We start from the raw sequence: 20,753 nt of genomic DNA on the forward strand, positions 1-20,753 counted from the left end.
AAAATATCATATAAAATTAGATGTTATTAATTTATTTCAAGAAAACATTTAATGTTTTCCCCCGTATGATCCCATTAGGCACTCCCATGCCCGAATTCCCATGGCTAAAGGAAATGGCTGATTTTATGTTCCTATTTTAGAACTCTGATTACAACTCCAAATACCTAAACATGTATTTATTTGTTTTTATGCTTTTCCCTCACCTATCAAAAGAGCGTAGGACTTCTAAGTTATGACTATGCCAACATGTTACAAAGCTATAATAATTAACCTAGTAATTAACTTGTAATAATTAATTTAGTAATCACACAGATAAACAATTCATACAAGAGAGAATCTGGAAGCAGTGCAGTGGGACAAGGGTGGCCTTTTCAAAAAAAGGTGCCAGGTCCGCTGGACATCTGTATGGGGGGAAAAAAAAAAAAAACGAATCTTGATTCCTTACTGAACATCATTCAAAAAAGAAATCAATCCCTGTAGACTAAAGGGCTGAATATAAAAGAAAAAAACAATAAAGCTTCTAAAAATATCATAGGCAAATGTCTTCATAACCCAGGTAAACAAGTATTTCTTAAACAGGTAACAAAAAGTGCTAACCATAAGGAAAAAATTGGTAAACTGGACTACACAAAAATGGAATGTCTGTTCATCAAGACACACTGGTAAGAGTAAAAAGATAACCTCAGATAGGGAGAAGACACACGCTACACACATATCTGATAAAGATCTCGTATCCAAAATACAACCACGAATCGAAAAGAAAAAGATATACAACTCCAACAGGAAAAAAATGCCAAAATACTTGAATAGGCACTTCACAACCGATGATATACAAATGACCAATATTGAAAAGGTGTTCGAGCTCGTTAGTCATCAGGAAAATGCAAATTAAAGCTAAGATACATCAGAAGGGCCAAAATTAAAAAGACGGACAAAACCAGGTGTGGCAAAGATGTAGAACATCTGCAACCCTGGTACACTGCTGGTGGGAGTAGAAACTGGAATGATCCATTGGAAGAGAGTCTGACAGAACCTACTAAAGCTGAACATATGCTTTCCCTATGACCCAGCAGCTCTATTCCTATGTATGCATCCAGCAGAAATATCTTCACCAAAAGACATGCACAAGAATGTTTGCATCTACACGGTGAATAATAGCCAAGTACCCATTAACGGTAAAACAGTTACAAAATTGTGGTCTACCCGCACGATAAAGTACCATAGAGTGAGTAGAACAATCTTTAGCTACATACAACTATATGAGCGAATTTTACAATTACAATGTTGAATGAAAGAGGTCAGGAGGAAGAGTATATACACTATGATTCCATTCATATGAAGTAAAAAAAAAATGGGTAAAATTAATATATGGTACTAGAAAATAAAAGTTACTTTTGTGGGGGTTATGACTGGAATGGAAAGGGGGCTTCTGGGTGCTATATTTGGGGTGCTTCTTGTTTTAGGTGCTAGTTCCATGGTGTGTTCACTTTGTAAAAAGTCGATAGGTATATTTTTGGTTTGTGTACATTTCTGATGCGTATGTCTTTCAAAATAATATATTTTAAGGAGAATATGCCAGATTCATAAATTGGTGAAAGGACAGAAAGATGGATGCATAGATGGAAGGAAGGAAGGAAGGAAGGAAGGAAGGAAGGAAGGAAGGAAGGAAGGAAGAAGGAAGGAAGGAAGGAAAAAAGAAAGTTGGAATAAGTATGAAATAAGTGAAATGATCTGAGAATAATCTTAAACAGTCATCATAAGAAAAAAATTTTTAATCATGTGAGGTGATGTTAAACTTGTGTTGATCATTTTGCAATATATACACGTCAAATTATTATCTTGTATACCTAAAACTAATACAATGTTATATGTCAATTATATCTCAAAACTGGACCAAAAAATAATTATAATTAAAATGGTAAGGTGGTTGGTTGATCTGTTTCTCTCAGTGCTGTAAGGCATTTGGGTAGATATGGAATTACATTCTGTTCCCAGTTTCCTCCTGAAATACTGAGAAGCTGAGACTATTTTCCTTGGTCACGATGTTAGATTTTTGTTGAATTTTATGGAACTGAGCAAAGGGGATCTGGCCATTATGTCAACAATAAAAAAAAAGTTAATGAGGAAGAGATTGTGGCTTATGCTGTAATTAACTCCAGATTCTGAAAATGATCTCCAAACCAAAGAGAATGAGGCAAACAATTCCAAGATTTGGAGGAAACTAACTCAAAAACAATTAATTTTCTACTGAAGGGCTATTGGAGTAGTAGCTGAAACCAAAAACAAACTGTCACCTTGTCAGGGCCATGGCTTACCAAGGTTTAACTTACCAAAAGCTGAGATTGAAAGAGCACATGATGGAACTGTTAAAATGAGATTCAAAGAAAAAGCCCCTCAAATGATAATGCATAAACTCAACATTAAATCTTCACATGGACAAGGAAAAACTCACAGCTATTTTTCCCACCAGTAAGAAAAAAAGAGCGATACTCTAAGTTCTCTTCCCTTCTATCTACTCTGTACCCAATTGAGTGAATTTGAGTACTGCAGTATTAACGGAAAAATAATGCCCAGCTTAAAAACAAAAGCTCTTACAACAATGTCTTTGGAGAAAATATAATAATAGACATATTAAGAAATTTTTTAGCTCTTTCTCTAGTAGCATACACCATTTTAAAGAGTGCTTGTGATTTGAATATCTTAGCTATTCAATGCCTTATCTATTACATAAAAAATAGCATATATAAAAAATGCTGTTGTCTATTATATTTAGTCTAAAGGAATTTTAAATCATGCTCTAATTATCATAATCATACTCAAATTACATAAACTTGAGAGTTCTCACTCAGCCTGTTAATTGAAATATATTATAATAAAGCCATTTATTTTTTTAGATTTCAGTTAAATCCTCAATATTGAGGACTGTGCTTATGAGTCTGAGAATTCTTGGCCCTGGTGCTCTGTCTTCACAGACATACCCCAATAACTCTTGGGGTACCAAAACAGTATTCAAACTTGAGCTGAAAGTCTTACGTCTGAGTACTGGTACTGGATCCAAGTTATTATTCCAAGAGTGAAATACAAAACTGTAACCAGCCTATTAGAGACTAACTTTCCCATGTTCCCTTGTTCTGTGGTACATGAACGTCAAAGTCAAGAGTAACTATGTCAACCACACTGCAAACTTGGAACTGCTATGGCCTGAGTTTTGGTATTATTACCTGGTTACTTTTTTTGAGCACATCTGTTACTTTAGACCTACAAGTCACTCCAGGGGCTGGGCAACTAACTGGTGGCTGGGAACAAGTTAGGCCTGTATGGCCAGGCCAGGGTACATAAGAAATCTGGAGTGCCATCAATACTTTAATTCTGCATTGCAGGACGGTGACAGAAACTCAAAGATAAAAAAAATATTTGTTGTTTACTGACTGTAACAGGGCAACACTATAGTGTAGCAGTGACCTCTAGTTAGGAATTGAGGGAGCGGGGGTGCACGTGGGGAGCACTGCCAGGTCTAGCATGCGCAGCTGGAAAAGCTCCAAGCCAGTGGGTCTCACACTTCAGTTTGTGTCAGCATCACCTCCTGGAGAACTTAGGACAGATGACTGTGTGTAGCTACAGAGAAGCTCTAGAATTTTTCTTATCAGTTCTCAAACTTTAATGTGCTGCAGATTTCCTTTAAAGTACCTATTTTCAAACTCTACTCCATATTCTGATTCAGTTGTGAAGGGGTATGGCCAAGTAATCTGCATGGTTTATTTTTTTAAAACAAGTTTTCTTTATAATTTGACCCAGGCTGGCTTGGGGACATTTTGGGAAACATGGCTCTTATGGTAAGCTACCTGGAGTGTGGCTTTCTCATTTGCAATGAGGTCAAATTCCCCTGGTTTCCCAATAATGTGAAGGACTTCCAATGAGAAAATGGTTTAGGTTCCTTTCACGGGCAGTCACCTCTAACCTCAGGATTGAAAACCAGGGTTTAATATTCTATTTCTAAGCTGAAAATCTCTAAATAATTGCTTTCTGCAATTACATTTTCCTTAATTGATATCTTGTCCCCTATGGAAAAGAGGTATCATTACATGAATTTGAAACACTAGGAATTCTTACTTCCAACTGTATCGTTTAGGGATGCTCTTCCAAACTGGCTAGCTTGTTAGAAAACTCTAAGGAGGAAATTTCACCCTGATACATATGGAAGCTTTCTTGCTAAAAGTTCAGAAAATCTCTTCCACCAAGTCAAGTTATAACTCACTTAGAATGAATTTTGTGACCAGAAATTACTGGATACTCAGTGATGGATGTATATGTGAAAGTATTCTCATTCAAAACTACTTTATATTTTTAAATCTTTGCAGAACACCTACCATGAAGTTTGAGATTAAATGGTTTTTCTATTGGAAGTAAATTTTGGAAAATATATTATTATTGCTAACTGCTATTGTTGCTAATCATCATAATAAACAATCTGCAAATAAGGTATTTGGGAAAATTTAACAAATAGACTCATGAGATATGGGTCCCCTCCATCCTGGACTTAAACTTCCATTCAGGAAACAACCCAATGACAATCAGTAGGGGACAGGATAAATACATTATAGTGCATCTATACAATGGAAGACTGCCACTATAAAAAGAGCAAAAAAAAAAAAAAAAAAAGCAAAGAACAATGCCTATGTTAGCTTTTGTCTACTAAGCAGGAGGAAGATGAGAATCTATATTTTTATTGCCTCTTGTAAGCATGAGCATAAAGTAACGCAAAAACAACTAAAACCAGCGGTTAACTTTTGGGGGGGCATGGGAACTGAGCGGATGGGTGACTGATGGAATGGAGAATCCATATTGTATTACCTTTTTATACTTATTTGTATGTTGAACAAATGTGAATGTGTTACATATCTTTAAAAACATTTTTTAAGAAACACCTCTCAGTTTCAAATTTCTATTCACCTATTTCAGGAACCATCAATCTGCCACTTTAAGTACACGTTGGAGAAGACTGGAAGAAAGTTGTCATGTACTCTGTCTGCACCAATGAACACAAAGTCTTCTGAGAATTTCTTTACGGAAGCAATATTTTCAGCACAAAAATTAAAAGAAAATCCCCAGGAAATACTTTCTGTGAATGTTTCTGATTTACAAAAGATAAGTGAAATTCATTACACAGAGAACATAAAATGTTTGGATTGTAAAGCCTTTCTGTGCAACAATATTTTGATACACAACCTAAGAATATAGCTTGAAATACAAAAATACAGTTGTGATCCAGAAAATGGCACCAAATTAGAACAGTTTTATTATTTAACATACCATTGTATATACATTATTCTCCCAAATAAGAAACAATTTGATTCCAAAGTTTAAAATGTAGCTTGCAAAATGAATCCTTATTGTAAATTTGAAAAAAAAGTCCTGCAAATTAACACAAACAATTTTGATTCTTGATTAAGATATGCAAATATGTACCCTGTACCAATCACTTCTCTCATACAAAATGTTTATTATAAATAAAACTTTCAAAAAAGATCTTGGATGTTTATTGCACATCATATACAATGTTTGCCACTATCTGAAAGGCTTTCAGCCCTCCACTGTATTCACTGTTTAAATTATTTACTTAAATCTGGGTGAAGACAATACTCTGTAAATATTAGCATGTGTAGGATCATATATGATGTTTAACAGAAACAGGAAAATATAATCTTACTGGACTGCTTCTGTCACTTTTTCTAAAATAGGAATGACTCTGTTTTCTAAGCAATTACAAGAGATCTAAACGAATTAAAAAGTCCTGTCCAAATGTCAGTTTTCTCTTTTCAAATAGAAATCACATGTGTAGGCATTTTACCCAGTCATATAGTTCTACTTCCTAGGACCAGCCCTTCTCGAAGTATATATTGTTAAAGTCACACTACAAGATTGCTAATCATGCTGTCCATTGTCAACAGTTACTGTTTTGGTCTCAACATCTTCAAACTCTCTTAGCCCTAGTAAAGTCAGCACAAACCAGCCAGAATGCAGTGCCCTTAAAAACAAACAAGCAAATGTCCTAATAACTTTTCAAACCATCTAGCACAGTGCCTAGCACAGAGCAGGCATTCCATAAATATTTGATGAGTGGATACACTATTTTTTAAGACCATTTCCTATACTTAGATGTATTAATGATTTATGAGTAATATGTTGATTTAGGGTACACAGATCTAACATGACGACTAAACATAGAACACATATGACACGGCAAAGACACTGTTAGTTTTTACAATCCTGTCGCAGGACAGAATATGCACTTTAAGGGTTAAAACTATTCCAATAATAAAAAATGATTAGTCAAATATTTTTATTTTGCCAAGGAACTCTAATGGTATTAGCCTTTGACAATTTCCAGACATACAATGAACCCAAACAAAACAAAACCAAATTGCACTATTACAAAGAAACAAGTCCATGAAAGCAGAGAGGAGGCACCCGTTAAGGAACAGCGACTTCAAGGAGACGGTTGTTTTTTCGTTTGCACGTTGGGACACTCCCATTTTTCTGGTTGCCCTGAATAAACTTCACACATACTTTGTCCTGTCTGAACTGCACCAGGAACCTAGGAGAAAAGAATAAGACAAATTAAAGCAAACACAGAACAGCTGATCATTGCACTAACATTAGCTTTTGTTTTTAATGGATGTCGATCTTGAAGAGTTTTTCCTCTTTATATTAGAGCTTCTATACATAGAATCAGATCATCGGATGTTATATTGCATTTTAATTCCAGCAGTCATCATTTAGCTCTAAGTAAACTGAAGTTCATTAATTCATCATATTCCAATAAGATAAGAATAATTATTTCCATATTTCAAATAGAAAGACCAACACGCTATTTTTCCATTTTTCTCTAATTTTGCATAGCAAAAACATAAGCTGGAGGAGGGAACCCATCAAATTATCAACAAATTGAGAAAATGAAATAAAGAATTTCAGAAAAAGAAAAGATCTAGAGATCCTACAGACTATGGTTTCTAAACTTTGGTTATTCACATACTTCCTACGCAATTTTTGTCATATCCATGACAACAGCAAAGATCGAAACAGCTTTGTTCTGTAAACATTAGTCTCAGTTTCACTGTCTGAATAGCCCATGTTTTGCAAACATTATCTACTGGAGTGAAATGTGATACATAAGCTTCTGATTCACTGGTTGTTTTAAAACGACAGTATTTCTGAGCTTAAAATGTTTTTTTTTTTTATTCCAATTTGAAAACACTGAAAAAAGCTATAGTTCCAGATTCACTTGTCTGAGATATCTCTCTGGCATGTATACTCTTATCTGTGTGTGTGAAAGAAAAACAAAAACATCTTTTAAGCTTAACACAAACACACACATTGGAAAAATCAAATATTTTTACATTTTAATTCTCAAAGACCACTTGTAATATAACAAATGTATAGAGTCCTTTTTCCAGTAACTTAAGCATACCCAGGCTGTCTCCATGCTCACAATTCATGATTACGATTCACTCTAGAAGTAACAACAATAGCTATAATTTATTGAGTATTTACCATGCACCACATTGTTTATAGTAAGTTACAAATATCAACACAACTTTAAAATAATTCTATGAGGTAAGTGCTTTTATTTATCTGTATTTCATCAAAGAGAAAACTGAAGCATGGCCCCACAGTAAGGACATGGGTAACCAAAAAATCACCCTCCAGCAAACAATAATGTCCAATGTACTATTTCACATGTACTAATACCAGTTAGAACTCCACAGCAAAAGGACTGTTGGTTAGTTGTTTTGGTTTAAAATATCCAGAAAGACAACTGTATAACTTAAACAATATATATGTGTGTATACAGGGATGTGTATTATGTACACATGAGTATATACATGTACATGTATACACAAGTACTTAAAAATATTTAATGGAACAAATTCACTTTACTTTTTGATATATTCGGAACTTCATTTTTAGAAATACTATACCTGTTATTTAAGGTTCTCCTTAAAATGCAACCATTTGAAGAGTTTGGGAGTTTAAGAACTAGAAATTACAAAGCAGTTGAGTTTCTCAGTAATTCAGTTCTCACTTCTACACGTCCATGTCAAAACTGCTTGAAGGAGTACAAGGGACTTTTACTCTGCCTCTGTACACTGACATCCAGTTTATCCATGATGATGGAGACTAGGTTTGTTAGAATAGCTACTTCTACTTCTGAAAAGGCTGTACCAAGGAAGGTTTTGGTTACTGAGCTGAAGGCTGTTTATAATACTACTCTGTACAGCAGGCAATAAAATGGATCAAAGCCACTCAGGGCTGGAAAATACATCATGGGCATCCCTGCTCATGACTTTATAAAATTTTGTTTATACTTAAAATGCTCTCCAAAAAGATTATATAATCCCTGTGTAAGAGCTCCCCCAGGCTATGAGACAGAGGCTACATGGGAATCTTGCTCTGACAGGTGGCTTTCTGTGCTGCCTGGGCAAGGGACCATGGGTGCTATGCAAGGTTGCATCAGGTATTTTATTTTTATGAGACCATTCAATAATTAGAAATCAGAGAAGAAGAGGTGTTACAGGCTAGTTTATAATGCTATTAAATGTTTGTTTTCTTCAGGGGACCACACCGTCTATCTTTACTCAGACAAGCACGTTTACTGAAAGCTTACACATCCAGGATGTCACATCCCTCTCTGTGACAAGGCAGGGTCCCTGAAGCCCAGAAGCAAACCATCCCCATCAGTGTTCTGTGATCGTGTGCCTCAAATACAAACTGTGAGAGCCACTGGAGGGGTTCTAAGGTTGATTACATTCGAGAAATAGCACACGCTCTCCTCTCAAGCCCCTCAGGAGAGTCATAATGTGCAACAAGACTAAGATTTGGAGGCTCTGAGAAGGGCCTCTAAAAGAAAGATTGTAAATATGCACTAGAGAACACTTTCTTCACAGCTCATCATTATTAAGATCCTAAGAAGGCAGTGTTCTTAGAATACCAGTTCAGGAAATGCTTAAAAGTAGCCAGCCTTTGTGGCCTGGCTGTTGGTGTGATTTTTTTCATAAAAACAGCCTTATTAATCTAGTTGGCCAACTACAAGACTGCTTCATCCATATACCAAATAGTTCTGCATCTGGAATACACATAATATTCCATGATAGTGGGAATTAGCAGTCCCACCAAAACAGAAGCCCAGCATTCTGTTATACAAAATTTCAACTACGAGTTTACAGCTCTAACAGGCTCTACCAGGTAAAACCTTAATTAATAAGAACCCAACTAGTCATTATCGTACTTCCTACTATTCTTTGTTTTATGAGAAAGGACTCAACAACAAAAAGACCCAAACTGCAATTTCCAATGTAGAGTATCCATAAAGGCCAGTCTCCCACCCAATCTGAACACCACTTTTAGTGTAGGATGAGAATAGATAATGACTAAGGTTCTATAAATCCTAACGCATCAAGGAGAGTATGTTTGGCTTACAAAGGTGTAGAAATGAGTATGGATTGATTTTAGAAAGACTTTTAAAATGAGTTCAAACATTATAGTCTGGCAAAATCTTAATTGGAAGATAAAATCATTTCCTGAACAATCTGGTTACATAAATTTTTACTATATGCAAAAAAAGTATTTAAGCAAATAGTAAACAATCTATTGAAAAGTAATCATTAAATAGCAAACAACGTAACTCAAATTCTTTCAAATAATCTCATTATTGATGGATTTAATGAATGAGGGGGCCTCCAAATTGCATGCAAATAATGTCTATAATTAGAGCCTTAATGTAAAGTAAAAAATGCACATTTCAAAATTATACAATCTTAGCACTACTGAACCCTTGTCAACATGGAATGCTTAGTCTATACTCTAGCTATCTATGTGAAAATAAAGGCCATTTCAAATATAACACATTCAAAACAGCACTCTTGATTTCACCCCACCCCGGACACCCCCAAAGCTTTCTTTCCTCAGTGTCATCTATTGCCATTTGGGCTCAGGTCCAAAACCCAACAACCAATCTGTTAATAAATTCTTTTGCTTACCTTCAACCACACGGGGAACTTGATAATTTCTCACTACCTCCCACTCATACCCTAGCCTAAGCCACATCATTCTCACCCTAGACAGCTCAGAGAAGCTCCTATTTTCTCTACTTTTACTCTTGCCTCCCTATAGCTACTCTCTACACTACAGCCAAAGTGATCTCTGAAAACAATAAATCAGATCATTCCAAACCCTTGCTCAAAACCTGTATTAGCTTTCCATTATTCTCAGTAAGATATCAACTCTTTACCTTAGCTACCAGGCTCCCACATGGCTGGGCTCTCCTGCTTCTCTCTCCAGGGTCTTTTTCTACCGTTTCACTCTGCCAAGAAACTCACTCACGTCTTTGGGCCTTTGCACCTGCTCCCTCTGTGCCCAGGAAGGACTCTCCCTAGATTGCTTCCTGTCTTGCTCCCTTGATTTCAGTCTTGACTCAAATGTCACTAAAAAGAGGACTCCCTGATCTCCATATCAAATGTGACACCCTCTGACCCTTAACTTGCCTTCTATTATTCCCATCCATAAGCACTTGCCACTAACCAAAACTGTCACCTAGTTATTATTTTATCTGTGCATATTTGTCTCTTCCACTAGGATGTCAGGTGCACGAAAACAGAACCTTGGTCATTCACCTCCCACCCATCATCTAGAATGAATGCCAGACACGTGCTTGATATTTAATAAGTAGTGGTTGTACAAATAAATGTGATCTGACTGTTCAACTAAAACAATAAAAGTGAAAGTGAAAAGGTATATTCAAGCAATTCGTAAACATACTCATCGGAAATTTCAATATTGAGCTTCTGTTTGGTTTGGCTGAGAGTCGTCCGATAGAGCTTGGTGGCCATTTCAATCAGGTGGTCACTGCTGAAGAGAAAGTCTCCTTTACTAGCTGCTTCAGAGCCCTAAAAAGACAAAACCAGAGTCAGACTATCATAATTAAAGACAGCTTAGGAGGTAAATGTCCACAGGTTTGGTTGAAAACATATTCACAGCTTCTTTAAAACATTGGCTGCTGAAGTCCATTCTCCTCAATAAACAGTCATTACAAAAGCAGTATTCCTTCCAACTTGCTCAGAGCACTTCAGGAAGGTTACCTAACCCCTTGCTACTCACAGTTGTTCTATGTACCAGAAGCACCATCAGCATCACCTGGGAGCTTGTTAGAAAAGCAGAACCCGAATCCCTACTGTAGGCCCACTGACTATGAGCCCACGATAAGATCCCTGGGTTTGCACATTCAGGTTCAAGAAGCAATGACCTAACCTATAACTCATTCTGAAAGAGCTGCTTAAAAAACTCCTCAGTGATTTGGTTAAAAAAAATAACAATAACATTTTCAACAAATATACCTAGGGCAGTGGCTCGCAACCTTAGCTACTACACAAGGGACTCATCTAGGAAGCTTTAAAAGAATAGGATGCTTATGTACCATTCCAAGAAACTCTGATTTGGTTGAACTGGGGGTATGGCCTGGGAATTAGTGTTATTTAATGTGTAATCAAGGTTCAGAATTACTGTCATAGGATCTGATATGATTTGTTTAAGATTCACAGTTGGGAAAACAGGATAACTAAGCTTATTGTAGTCTAAGTTTAGAATCAGCTAGATAAGTGCACTATTAGCTAGATGCATGTCCCTAAATATGATTACTATTCACTGATATCTATTCATTCAGTGACTATTTATTAGGTGGCAAGTGTTATGCTAAGCACTTTACATAATATTTCATTTAATCCTTGTAACACTATGAAGTAGGTACCATTATCATTCCCCTTTTAAAGAGGAGAAAAATTAGGAAGGCACGTGAAAGCTAAATGACTTGGCCAAGGTCACTATAAAGTTAGTGAGACCAGCTCCAGAGCTTATATTCTTAACCACTCCATTCAAGTCAGGAGGTCTCGGTCAAGCTAAAAGCACATAACATGAAAAAATCTTTAGGTCTAAATTGTTAGGCAGTTGTTTGTTGTAGTTACATTCTTTAATAAAAACCCCCAAATTAAAATTGAAGAAGATATTCACTAAATTGGTATACAGAAGAAACAGCAGGAAGAAGCATAATTTAAAATATCTTGACACTCCCATGCAATAGTTTCAAAATAATGGACACCATAGTGGGTGTAAACAAAAGCTATTCAGGAAGATTAGAACTCAAACAAACAAGGCAATAAAAGTGATTAATCTTATTTGATTACTGAAAAACCAAGCCTGAGATTTACATAGGAGTCAATACAGCCAAAATCTGCAAATTAATAATAAGGATATATAGACTTCAAGTAATAGGATTATTCAATGTGGAAAATTTTAAATCAACGGCTGAGAGACTGGACAATCGCAGAGATCTTTCAGTCAAGTCAGTAGTTGAATCTTTACCTCTCTGAGGTGGATGGCAAAGAAGCCATCATTTTGTGAGCTCATCGATACTTTGGTCACATCCACCAGGGGAACTTCTGACTTGATCTGTCCAGATTTTTGATCAGCAAGAAGGAGATTATTATTTGTTAAGAGGAAAATCCGGGATGTACTCTAAAACAAAAAACAAAAAAAAGGATGTAAAATCAATACCCCCAAAATGGCCCATAGGTTTAAACATTAGCTATTTGCAGAAATACACATTTTATTCCAATATCTTTCAGCATGCCTACCTATACAAACCAAGAACACACTAAAAGACAGAGACGATGTATTTTAATTCATAAAAATTTCAGAAAACAAGCAAAATTTCACGTAAGCTTAAATAAAGGTAAAGGAAAATAGCTCCCTTCACAGTAACTCTGCTGAGAATATAAAATGCAAGTTTTAACTTTAAAAAAATAAAGATGACTGTCCCAACTGATAAAACACTTCTTATAAGTCTTCAGGGTTAGCATTTTTACCTTCCCATTTGCACGGTTAATTTTGTTCACAACTTCAGCAATGATAATCTTTTCTTCAATGGCATCTTTGAGTTTCTTGTATTTGGGATTCTTATTGATTTCCAGGTAAGCCCCTTGGAATGGTTGCCCAACACTAAAGAGAAAAAAATTCCCTCACATTAGAAATGATTGCAAATGGAAGCAGACTGGAAAAAGATAACAGGTCAATAGATTCCAAAGAGTGTCTGACAACTTCATAAAAAGTTAACTTACTTGATATATTTTATACATTATACTCATACCTGTCCTAAATATAAGTTGGAAAAAGAAACTTAACCCTATTTCAAATATATTTTTGATGTGATCATGGCATTTGGTAGGTGGGACTTTGATAAAAATCATATCACATGGAACAGTCAATATAGAAATCACAAGAATGACAATAAAAACCCAAGCCCAGGGCCTCATACAAAAGAAAAGACAAGTCCTTCTAATCTGTTGACAGCTACCCACACACACACACACACAAAATGTATAAATGCCTTCAAACAATATGTAGCAATGGAAAAAAGCCCAAATCACACCATCACCTGATCCAAAGGAAACAATTTCTTTTTCTTGAAGAGTAAGAAAATCAATAGGCCTTTTGGGGGAAAAAATAGATCTAGAGCAACCACTTCGGAAGAAAACTGTAGGACGATTAACATTATCATGTAATTCTGGCTTTAAAGAGGCAATATATGAAAGAAAAATCAGGCCTCTCCTCCTAGGATATACCACTAAATGGACAGAAGTGGCCAAGGTCAACATTTAGAATCCGAGCAGTTTTCTTCCAAACAAGTTACTTCTCACTAAAGGCATAATCATGCACATAACACTAAAATATCAATTTCCCTAAAGAATTGTGGTGAGACACTCAGGGTAGCTTCTTCAAAGACACAAAACAAAACAAAACAAACCCAAACAACAACAACAAAACCCAACTCTGCAGCTTCATTTTGAGCTATAAAGTTCTTGTCATTTGCAAATACAACTTTCCATGCTTGTGTTGTATGTGGAGGATGGGGAAGAAAAATCCACGTGGGTGGTCAGTGTTTCACAGCAACCAGGATAGGAAAGGCCCACACCCATGAGGGCTGCTGTTTCACACGGTGGTGGGAGGGTCAATTATTCCACTCCTCAAACTGCTGTAGGGCGAGTGTGCCACCATTCCTGAAAACTGATAAGACATTCCCCCCACCCAGAAAAAAACTGGCTTGATGTTAACATTTTTGGTTGTTGTTCATAATCAAACATGTTTTTAATGAAGAGTGCTAAGAGTCTTTGAATTTGTTTCTTCAAAAATGCATTTTTCTCTCCCCAGTTTCTGAAGTCATCCATAGGGAATGTTAATTAAGAAGATTACTTGTAATCTAAAAATATATAAATGAAAAGTTAAATAAAATTAGTTGCTGGAGAAAGCAGAGACAATTTTTCTGTTTGAAATGCTACAGATAGCAGGTACTTTGGACAACTTTGAATTTAGACACTATGTTTGACTTAGAGAAGTATATACCACCTCAAACAGCCAAATCAGCTGACCAAGGAAGCTGTGTCATTTAAAATATTTAAACCAAATGAGTCTGGCAACTTATGTTCTTTAATTCTTTAAAAGGAAGAGCTTTCAAATGTGTGAAGGCATAGAAAATACAAACGCACCATACATAATAAATGTAAATATGCTTTGCATATAATGCATTTTTATTTCTAGGCCATTCTTTGTGAGAAACTAAAAGTTGTTACAGATTTAGCTTGAAATTATACAATCTTTTCTTTTCTTTTCTTTTTCTTTTTTTTATAAATACCAGATGAAAAAGGGATAGGAATTCTGGGGGGAAATGATGAACTTGGAAATGTGAGATAACCAGTCTTTACCAAAGAGTTCACTGGGCAAACTTGTAATTGGTGTTCCTTCTTTCGCTGGCCACCAGTCATGCTCAATGAGTCAGCAGACCAAAGGCGGTGCACCAAGTGCTTAGACAACACTCAAAAAGTGATATACTAGCTTGTCTTTACATTGATCTTAAAGATGAGATTCTAATCCAGCTTATTAAATAAAGTAGGAAGATTGGAATGGTGATTGCAGTATATGGCCAACAGAAACTGGAATTCTAAATGATCACGTAGTCTTCTAAAAACCATGGAAACTAACAGGAATTTCCAATGTAAATTTATCTGAATAGCCTATACTATTTATTATTTTAAATGGTGACTTCCAATTATTTAGTTGAGTGTTCAAGCTAATGATAATGGAGTAAAATCAATAAAGTTAATCTCATTTCATTATAGTACAGAAGCCCTTGTTCCAAGGTGTCTGTTATTCATATCCAGCTGCTCGTAAAATAATTCATAGAATTAAAAATTTCTTGTGTATTACTGAAATCAAACCCTATTAGAAAAGACCTACAAATATATTTGAAAAACTTTTAAAATATTGACTTTTATGAGTAAAGCAAAGCCATAGTACCTAGATGGGTATAAAGCCTTCTTGTCTTTGAAGAGTTCACTGGCTTCTAGTTTCTCTTCATAAATAAGTTTCTGCTGGTCTGTGAATTGGTCCCTGTATTTTTTACACTGTGAGATACAAAAAAAAGGAAAAAAGATATCACTTATATAAATAAATCATTACTCATTCTTACATATAATAAACCAATTTAACAGCAGCAAGAATAAGAGTGAATGTGTATAAAATATTCACTTAAAAGGACAACAGCATTTTTCTTTTGTGGGTTTCATTGCCTACAGTGCAGAACTTGAGATGCTTCTTCAAAACATAAAAGGGCCCTGCTGGCATAGACCTTGATGGGGGTGTCGTTTCCTTCCACAATGACGTCAGTCCCTGGACATCCTTCAGCCCTGAGGCTGCCACACTCTTACAGATTCACAGTGAGAAAAACATCATACAGCACAAGCTGGTGCACACATTTACACACACACAATACTTATCCTTTCAATACGTCATGTGCTCTATTATTTTCTATTCTATTTCATTTAAAAATGTTGGTTGTAGCCTACTAAATTGATTTCATGACCCAGAAATGTGCTATGACCTACAGTTTGAAAAATGCTGTTCCAAATCCCCTACTACCATTTTACAATCTGGACGTGAGACCTGAGAAATCTCCTCTTCATCCCAATTCTGAGATTGCACTGAAAGGAGACAGGGGGTGGTGGGAGGAGCAGGGCCAAGTTTTTTAGATGATCTCTCTAAAAAATTCCATAACAGATGTGGTTGAGAACCACCAATATAACTGTATAAAGGGACGTTAGCACTGCTGCCCACCCTTTCAGGAATAAACACACCTCTCTCATTCTCAGCCCACCATCTGAGGGAAGTCAGGGTCAGATTCGGAGGCAGGGGAGGGCAGAGGCAGGGCAGGCCCCCAGCATGAGCAACTCCCCATCGTTACTCCTGAAAATAGTTTCTATGTCAGACTCAAAAGGGGAGATGAACGCGAAATGTTGGTGAATCTCTCCAATTTGACTCACTAAGTTAGGAAACAGAACTTAGAATCAGTTTCATATGTTGTGCTGGTACGAACCATTACACTAATTAGTGATGCTATAACTCTACACATACATGAGTCTTGTAAGGAACAAATCTACATTTCCTGTGCAAAAAAAAAGAGTTTCCCCCAGAAGATGTATCCATCAGTCATTCACTTACTAAATATAAGGCCTTCAATCCAATGATTTTTGTTATTTCTGATACCTATATGTATATAGCATTCCATTGATCAACTAAGTTATTAAAATAAAGTCAACACCTAAACAAGTACCCCATGCCAGGCAACAACTAAATTACATGTTATGCTTTCATATAAAATTAAGTGAGCCAAAATATAAGGCAACATCAAATAGATTTTCAGCTTCCCTTTAATTCACATAGAGGGAAATTTTAATCCTTTTAATGTCTCTGAGGGGATTTTAAAGCTTTTTTTCTAGCCCATCAAAACGTTTGAGTTCACATGTATGTCTGTGTATGGGTTCAATAAATCTTACCAAAGTAAACTCATAACTTGTAGGCTTTAACTACATCAAGCGACAATGTTCAAATTTAATGATTTTTTATCTCCTATTTATGGTTATTCTTTTAGATAGAATGGAAAACAAAACAAAAAAAAAAACAAACTACTTGAAAGTAACCGGAATCTAAAAGGGAAAAACAATGTAGTCATCTGCCCTGCACCTCGTTTCCAACCACAGAGAGACTACCAGCGGGACACCTGGCTGCTCTAGGTTTTCGCACAAAGGCCAAGTACAGGGCATGATTCAAAAATACCAAAGTCCTCAAGTAATTCTCCTCCAGGCCAGAGGAAGAATGTGATAAAAATCTGCTTCTATAAAACACTTCTCAAACGCTCAAAATATATGATAAGAAGTCTCTGAAAAAAACATAACAAGACATTTTTTTACCCTCCACAAATGGAAAATCCTTTTTAGTTCCTTATGAGTAGAATCCAAGAATAGGTAAGGTCTTGATGGCCAATTCTTGTCTATTGGAGATAAGGAAGGCATCTTATTTTTCATTTCCAAGAAATATTTTTGCACCTGAATTGGGTTTGACAGAAAATACCAGATGAGTAAAACACATGAGAAAAAATATTGTTTTATATAAACCAGAATCAAACAAAGCAGTCTTTCGTGGAATTTAGCAAGTTTTAGTCCATAAAACTCTGAAACTTCTCTGGAAAGTCTCTATTCCACTCTTCATATTGGTTGGGGAAATCTGAGCTCTACCAAATGGTTAAGAGAGAAGACTAACAACACTAATGTTAATATTAACACTAATACTAACACCAGCGAACAGTAGCCAGCTGTACTGTTTTAGCCATTAGTCACATGTGGTTATTTATATTTAAATTTTAAGTAATTAAAATTAAATAAAATTAAAAATCCAGTTCATCAATCACATTAGTTATATTTCAAGTGTTCAACAGCCATATAGGTCACTAGTGACTACTCTACTGCACCACAAATGTATAAAACATGTTCCTCATAGCAGAAAGTTCTATTGGACAGCACTGCTCTACAGTACTTAATATGGGCCAGGCACTGTTAAGAGCTTTATACTGTTATTCCATTTGAATCCTTACAATTAATCTATGAGCTCACTGCTACTGTTATCCCTATTTTACAGATGATGAAATCAGGCTCCTAAAAGTTAAGGAACTTGCTAAAGTCACACATCTATAAGTGGCAGAGCAAGCTAGCTCGAGAGTTTGTACTCTTCACCAAAAACATACACTTCTCTGAAAGGCAGAGGGGAACTTCAGAGTCCGTCCTGGCAGACTGGCACAGCCTTGCTCTCCTTCACCCTCCTCTACCCACTAACCTGTTTGCCAAACTTGCCTTGCAGCAGCATTTGGGTGGTACATTTTCCCCAAATTCATATGCTGAAACCCTAACCCCTGATGGGATGGCATTAGGAAATGGGGCCTTTGGGAGGTAATTACATTTAGATGAAGTCATAAGGGTGGAGCTCCCATGATGAGACTGGTGCCCTTAAAAGAGGAGACAGAAAAGAGCTTGATTCTCTCTTTTTTTTCTCTTTCTCTTTGCCATTGTGAAGAAAACAAGAGGCCCTCACCCGAACCACACCATGCTGGCACCCTGATCTTGGGCTGCCCAGCCTCCAAGTCTGTGAGGAATAAAGGTTTATTGTTTAAGCCTCCCAGTCTATGGTATTTTTCTTATAGCAGTCTGAACTAAGACACCTGGCTTCCTTGAGTTCACTTTCCCCAAAGTATGTTCTCTCTGTCAAATAAGAACATTTTATTAATTATGTACAGGCCACATATAACTCTTCCTGACAGAATTCTGACTGAATTTGAGGAAAAATGATTTTTAAAAAGGTCACAATCTCTCAGGGTCACAGTTATGATTTGTTACCAAGTAAGTTATAAATTATTGAGTTGGTCCTATTAATTAGTTAATACAATAATTCCAATGAGTCCTATACAAAATGTAAACTTACAATTCTCTGAATCGTAAATTCATAAATTTTCTTTCCAGCATTGGCTCTGAAGAATTTCCTGTATTCCCTACGTACCTTTAAAAAGAAGCAAAATGCAATGGTTAACATGTGGCCAGCACACGCCCATAAAGAAGATACACCTCTATTCAAAATGAAAATAGGTAGAACAAGTAAATTTATTAAGTGCCTCTCTGGATGTAGTAAAATAACTGAAGCATGTTGACACAGTGGATTTTAAGTCAGAGAAAAAGAAATTAAGAGATGCAAAATTATAACACCAGAATATTTTTTGATGTTTTAAATATTCTTAACTAGTTTTTAAAGAACCTGATGAGCTGATGAGAAACATTTTACAGGTATAGCTGCAAACTCATTACAAATCAAAATACTGTTTGCAAAAGGCAAAAAAATGCCTAAAGAACTATGTCAGTTTCCAAAAAGCTTTATATATAAGATAGGATTTCAGTACCATACACTGAGAACTGAAGGTAACTAAGAATTTTAAAAAAACAACAAAAAAAAATTGAACTACTGTTATCTTTCATTGAATGGCATTGATCTTTCTCTCATCTCTACTCTTGCCAATTTTTCTAATGAATACTATAACTGTGCTTAAGATGTTATATTATAGTTTTAGTTTACCTATTTCTTTGTTGCTACACTGTTATTATCTACATTGTATACTAATGTCTACCAAATAAAATAACTGAGGGAGGTGTCTGCTGAATGAATAATTTTGAAATTGAGAGGAAAGCTTAAATATTTATTATTATCCAGGTGTAAATGGGAGAGTTAGAAAATATCAGCCAATCTGAATAATTCAGACTTTATGTACCTCTCTTCTGTCTTTAGTGTTCTGGGTTTAACTGCACGTGTTCAAAATATTTCTACATTTAGGGGTGGTAACCAAATTGTTTGTAGAAAAATGTTTCATATGCATATTTTAAATTAACAACCTCACATAGGAATTCAGACTACAAGTTTCTCTTAAAACTTTCTAAGATCTAGCAGCAGTGAGCCTTGTCCCCACATGACAACGGCCTAGTAGCTAGCTGCATGCTCCAAACCACATGAGGCCCCATCACTAACCCACCTTCTACCTGCTACTTTTCTTACCCACATGACCTGGTCCCTCTGGGCATTTGAGTGCCAGACTCATACACCTGCATATTACTCAAATTTAAAAATTCTTCCACATATCATATAGATAGTCCTTCCTTTTATTCATATTCTATGTTACCAATTATCATTCCTCTTATAGCCATGGAGTTGTTAGATTCATAAGCATTTCAGATTTCAAACTTACAAGGTTAGAGGGACAAAGAGAAAATGGATATCTATTAATTGGCTCCTGAAGCTATAATAGTGTAGCAAAGCAGAAGTTAAAGAAGTGAGGTTTCATGAAAACATATCCTTAGAAATATACTAGAAGTCTTACTATATTTAGCTGAAAGTAACTGAGCTCACTGCAACAGGTTTTTTGATATTCATAGGACAGGCCTATTCCCCTGAAACAATAGCTACATACAGAAAAAAACATAGTGACAACATGTTGACGTACAGAATAGGTTTCCATCATGGACTCTGGAGTCCCAAAAGGGTCCACCGAACTTTATAATCAATTCTATAAGAATGAAGTCTTTTAAAAGGGCAAAACTATTGATCATTATCAACAATTCTTTATAATAAAAAGTACAAAATTATTATTCTTAGACTTCAAAGAAACATAACTTTACTTCATAACAATAATAATGGCTGTTAAACATTAAAATACTTCTGTTTTGTCTGAAACTGGAAAAAAAAAAAGACAGTTATATCTAATTAGCTCAGTTAACTTCAGCTAA

At 35.7% G+C, this 20,753-nt stretch overlaps 1 protein-coding gene across 4 annotated transcripts in view; it reads right to left on the reverse strand.

The window, feature by feature from the left end:
• Nucleotides 1–5,273: 5,273 nt before the first annotated feature.
• The window catches only part of MYO1B (myosin IB), a 158,491-nt gene continuing 143,011 nt past the window's right edge, over nt 5,274–20,753 (reverse strand). For all 4 annotated transcript variants that reach the window (XM_036237858.1, XM_036237856.1, XM_036237857.1 and 1 more), the window contains 7 exons: nt 18,910–18,984; nt 17,349–17,483; nt 15,400–15,506; nt 12,915–13,047; nt 12,412–12,564; nt 10,816–10,943; nt 5,274–6,595 (listed from right to left, as the gene is read on the reverse strand). In XM_036237858.1, coding sequence (XP_036093751.1) covers nt 6,472–6,595; nt 10,816–10,943; nt 12,412–12,564; nt 12,915–13,047; nt 15,400–15,506; nt 17,349–17,483; nt 18,910–18,984 — 855 coding nt within the window. In that variant the 3' untranslated portion in view covers nt 5,274–6,471. The remainder of the gene's footprint in view (nt 6,596–10,815; nt 10,944–12,411; nt 12,565–12,914; nt 13,048–15,399; nt 15,507–17,348; nt 17,484–18,909; nt 18,985–20,753) is intronic.

This window comes from Rousettus aegyptiacus, unplaced genomic scaffold (genome assembly GCF_014176215.1).
Source record: "Rousettus aegyptiacus isolate mRouAeg1 unplaced genomic scaffold, mRouAeg1.p scaffold_m13_p_2, whole genome shotgun sequence".
Classification (NCBI taxonomy): domain Eukaryota; kingdom Metazoa; phylum Chordata; class Mammalia; order Chiroptera; family Pteropodidae; genus Rousettus; species Rousettus aegyptiacus.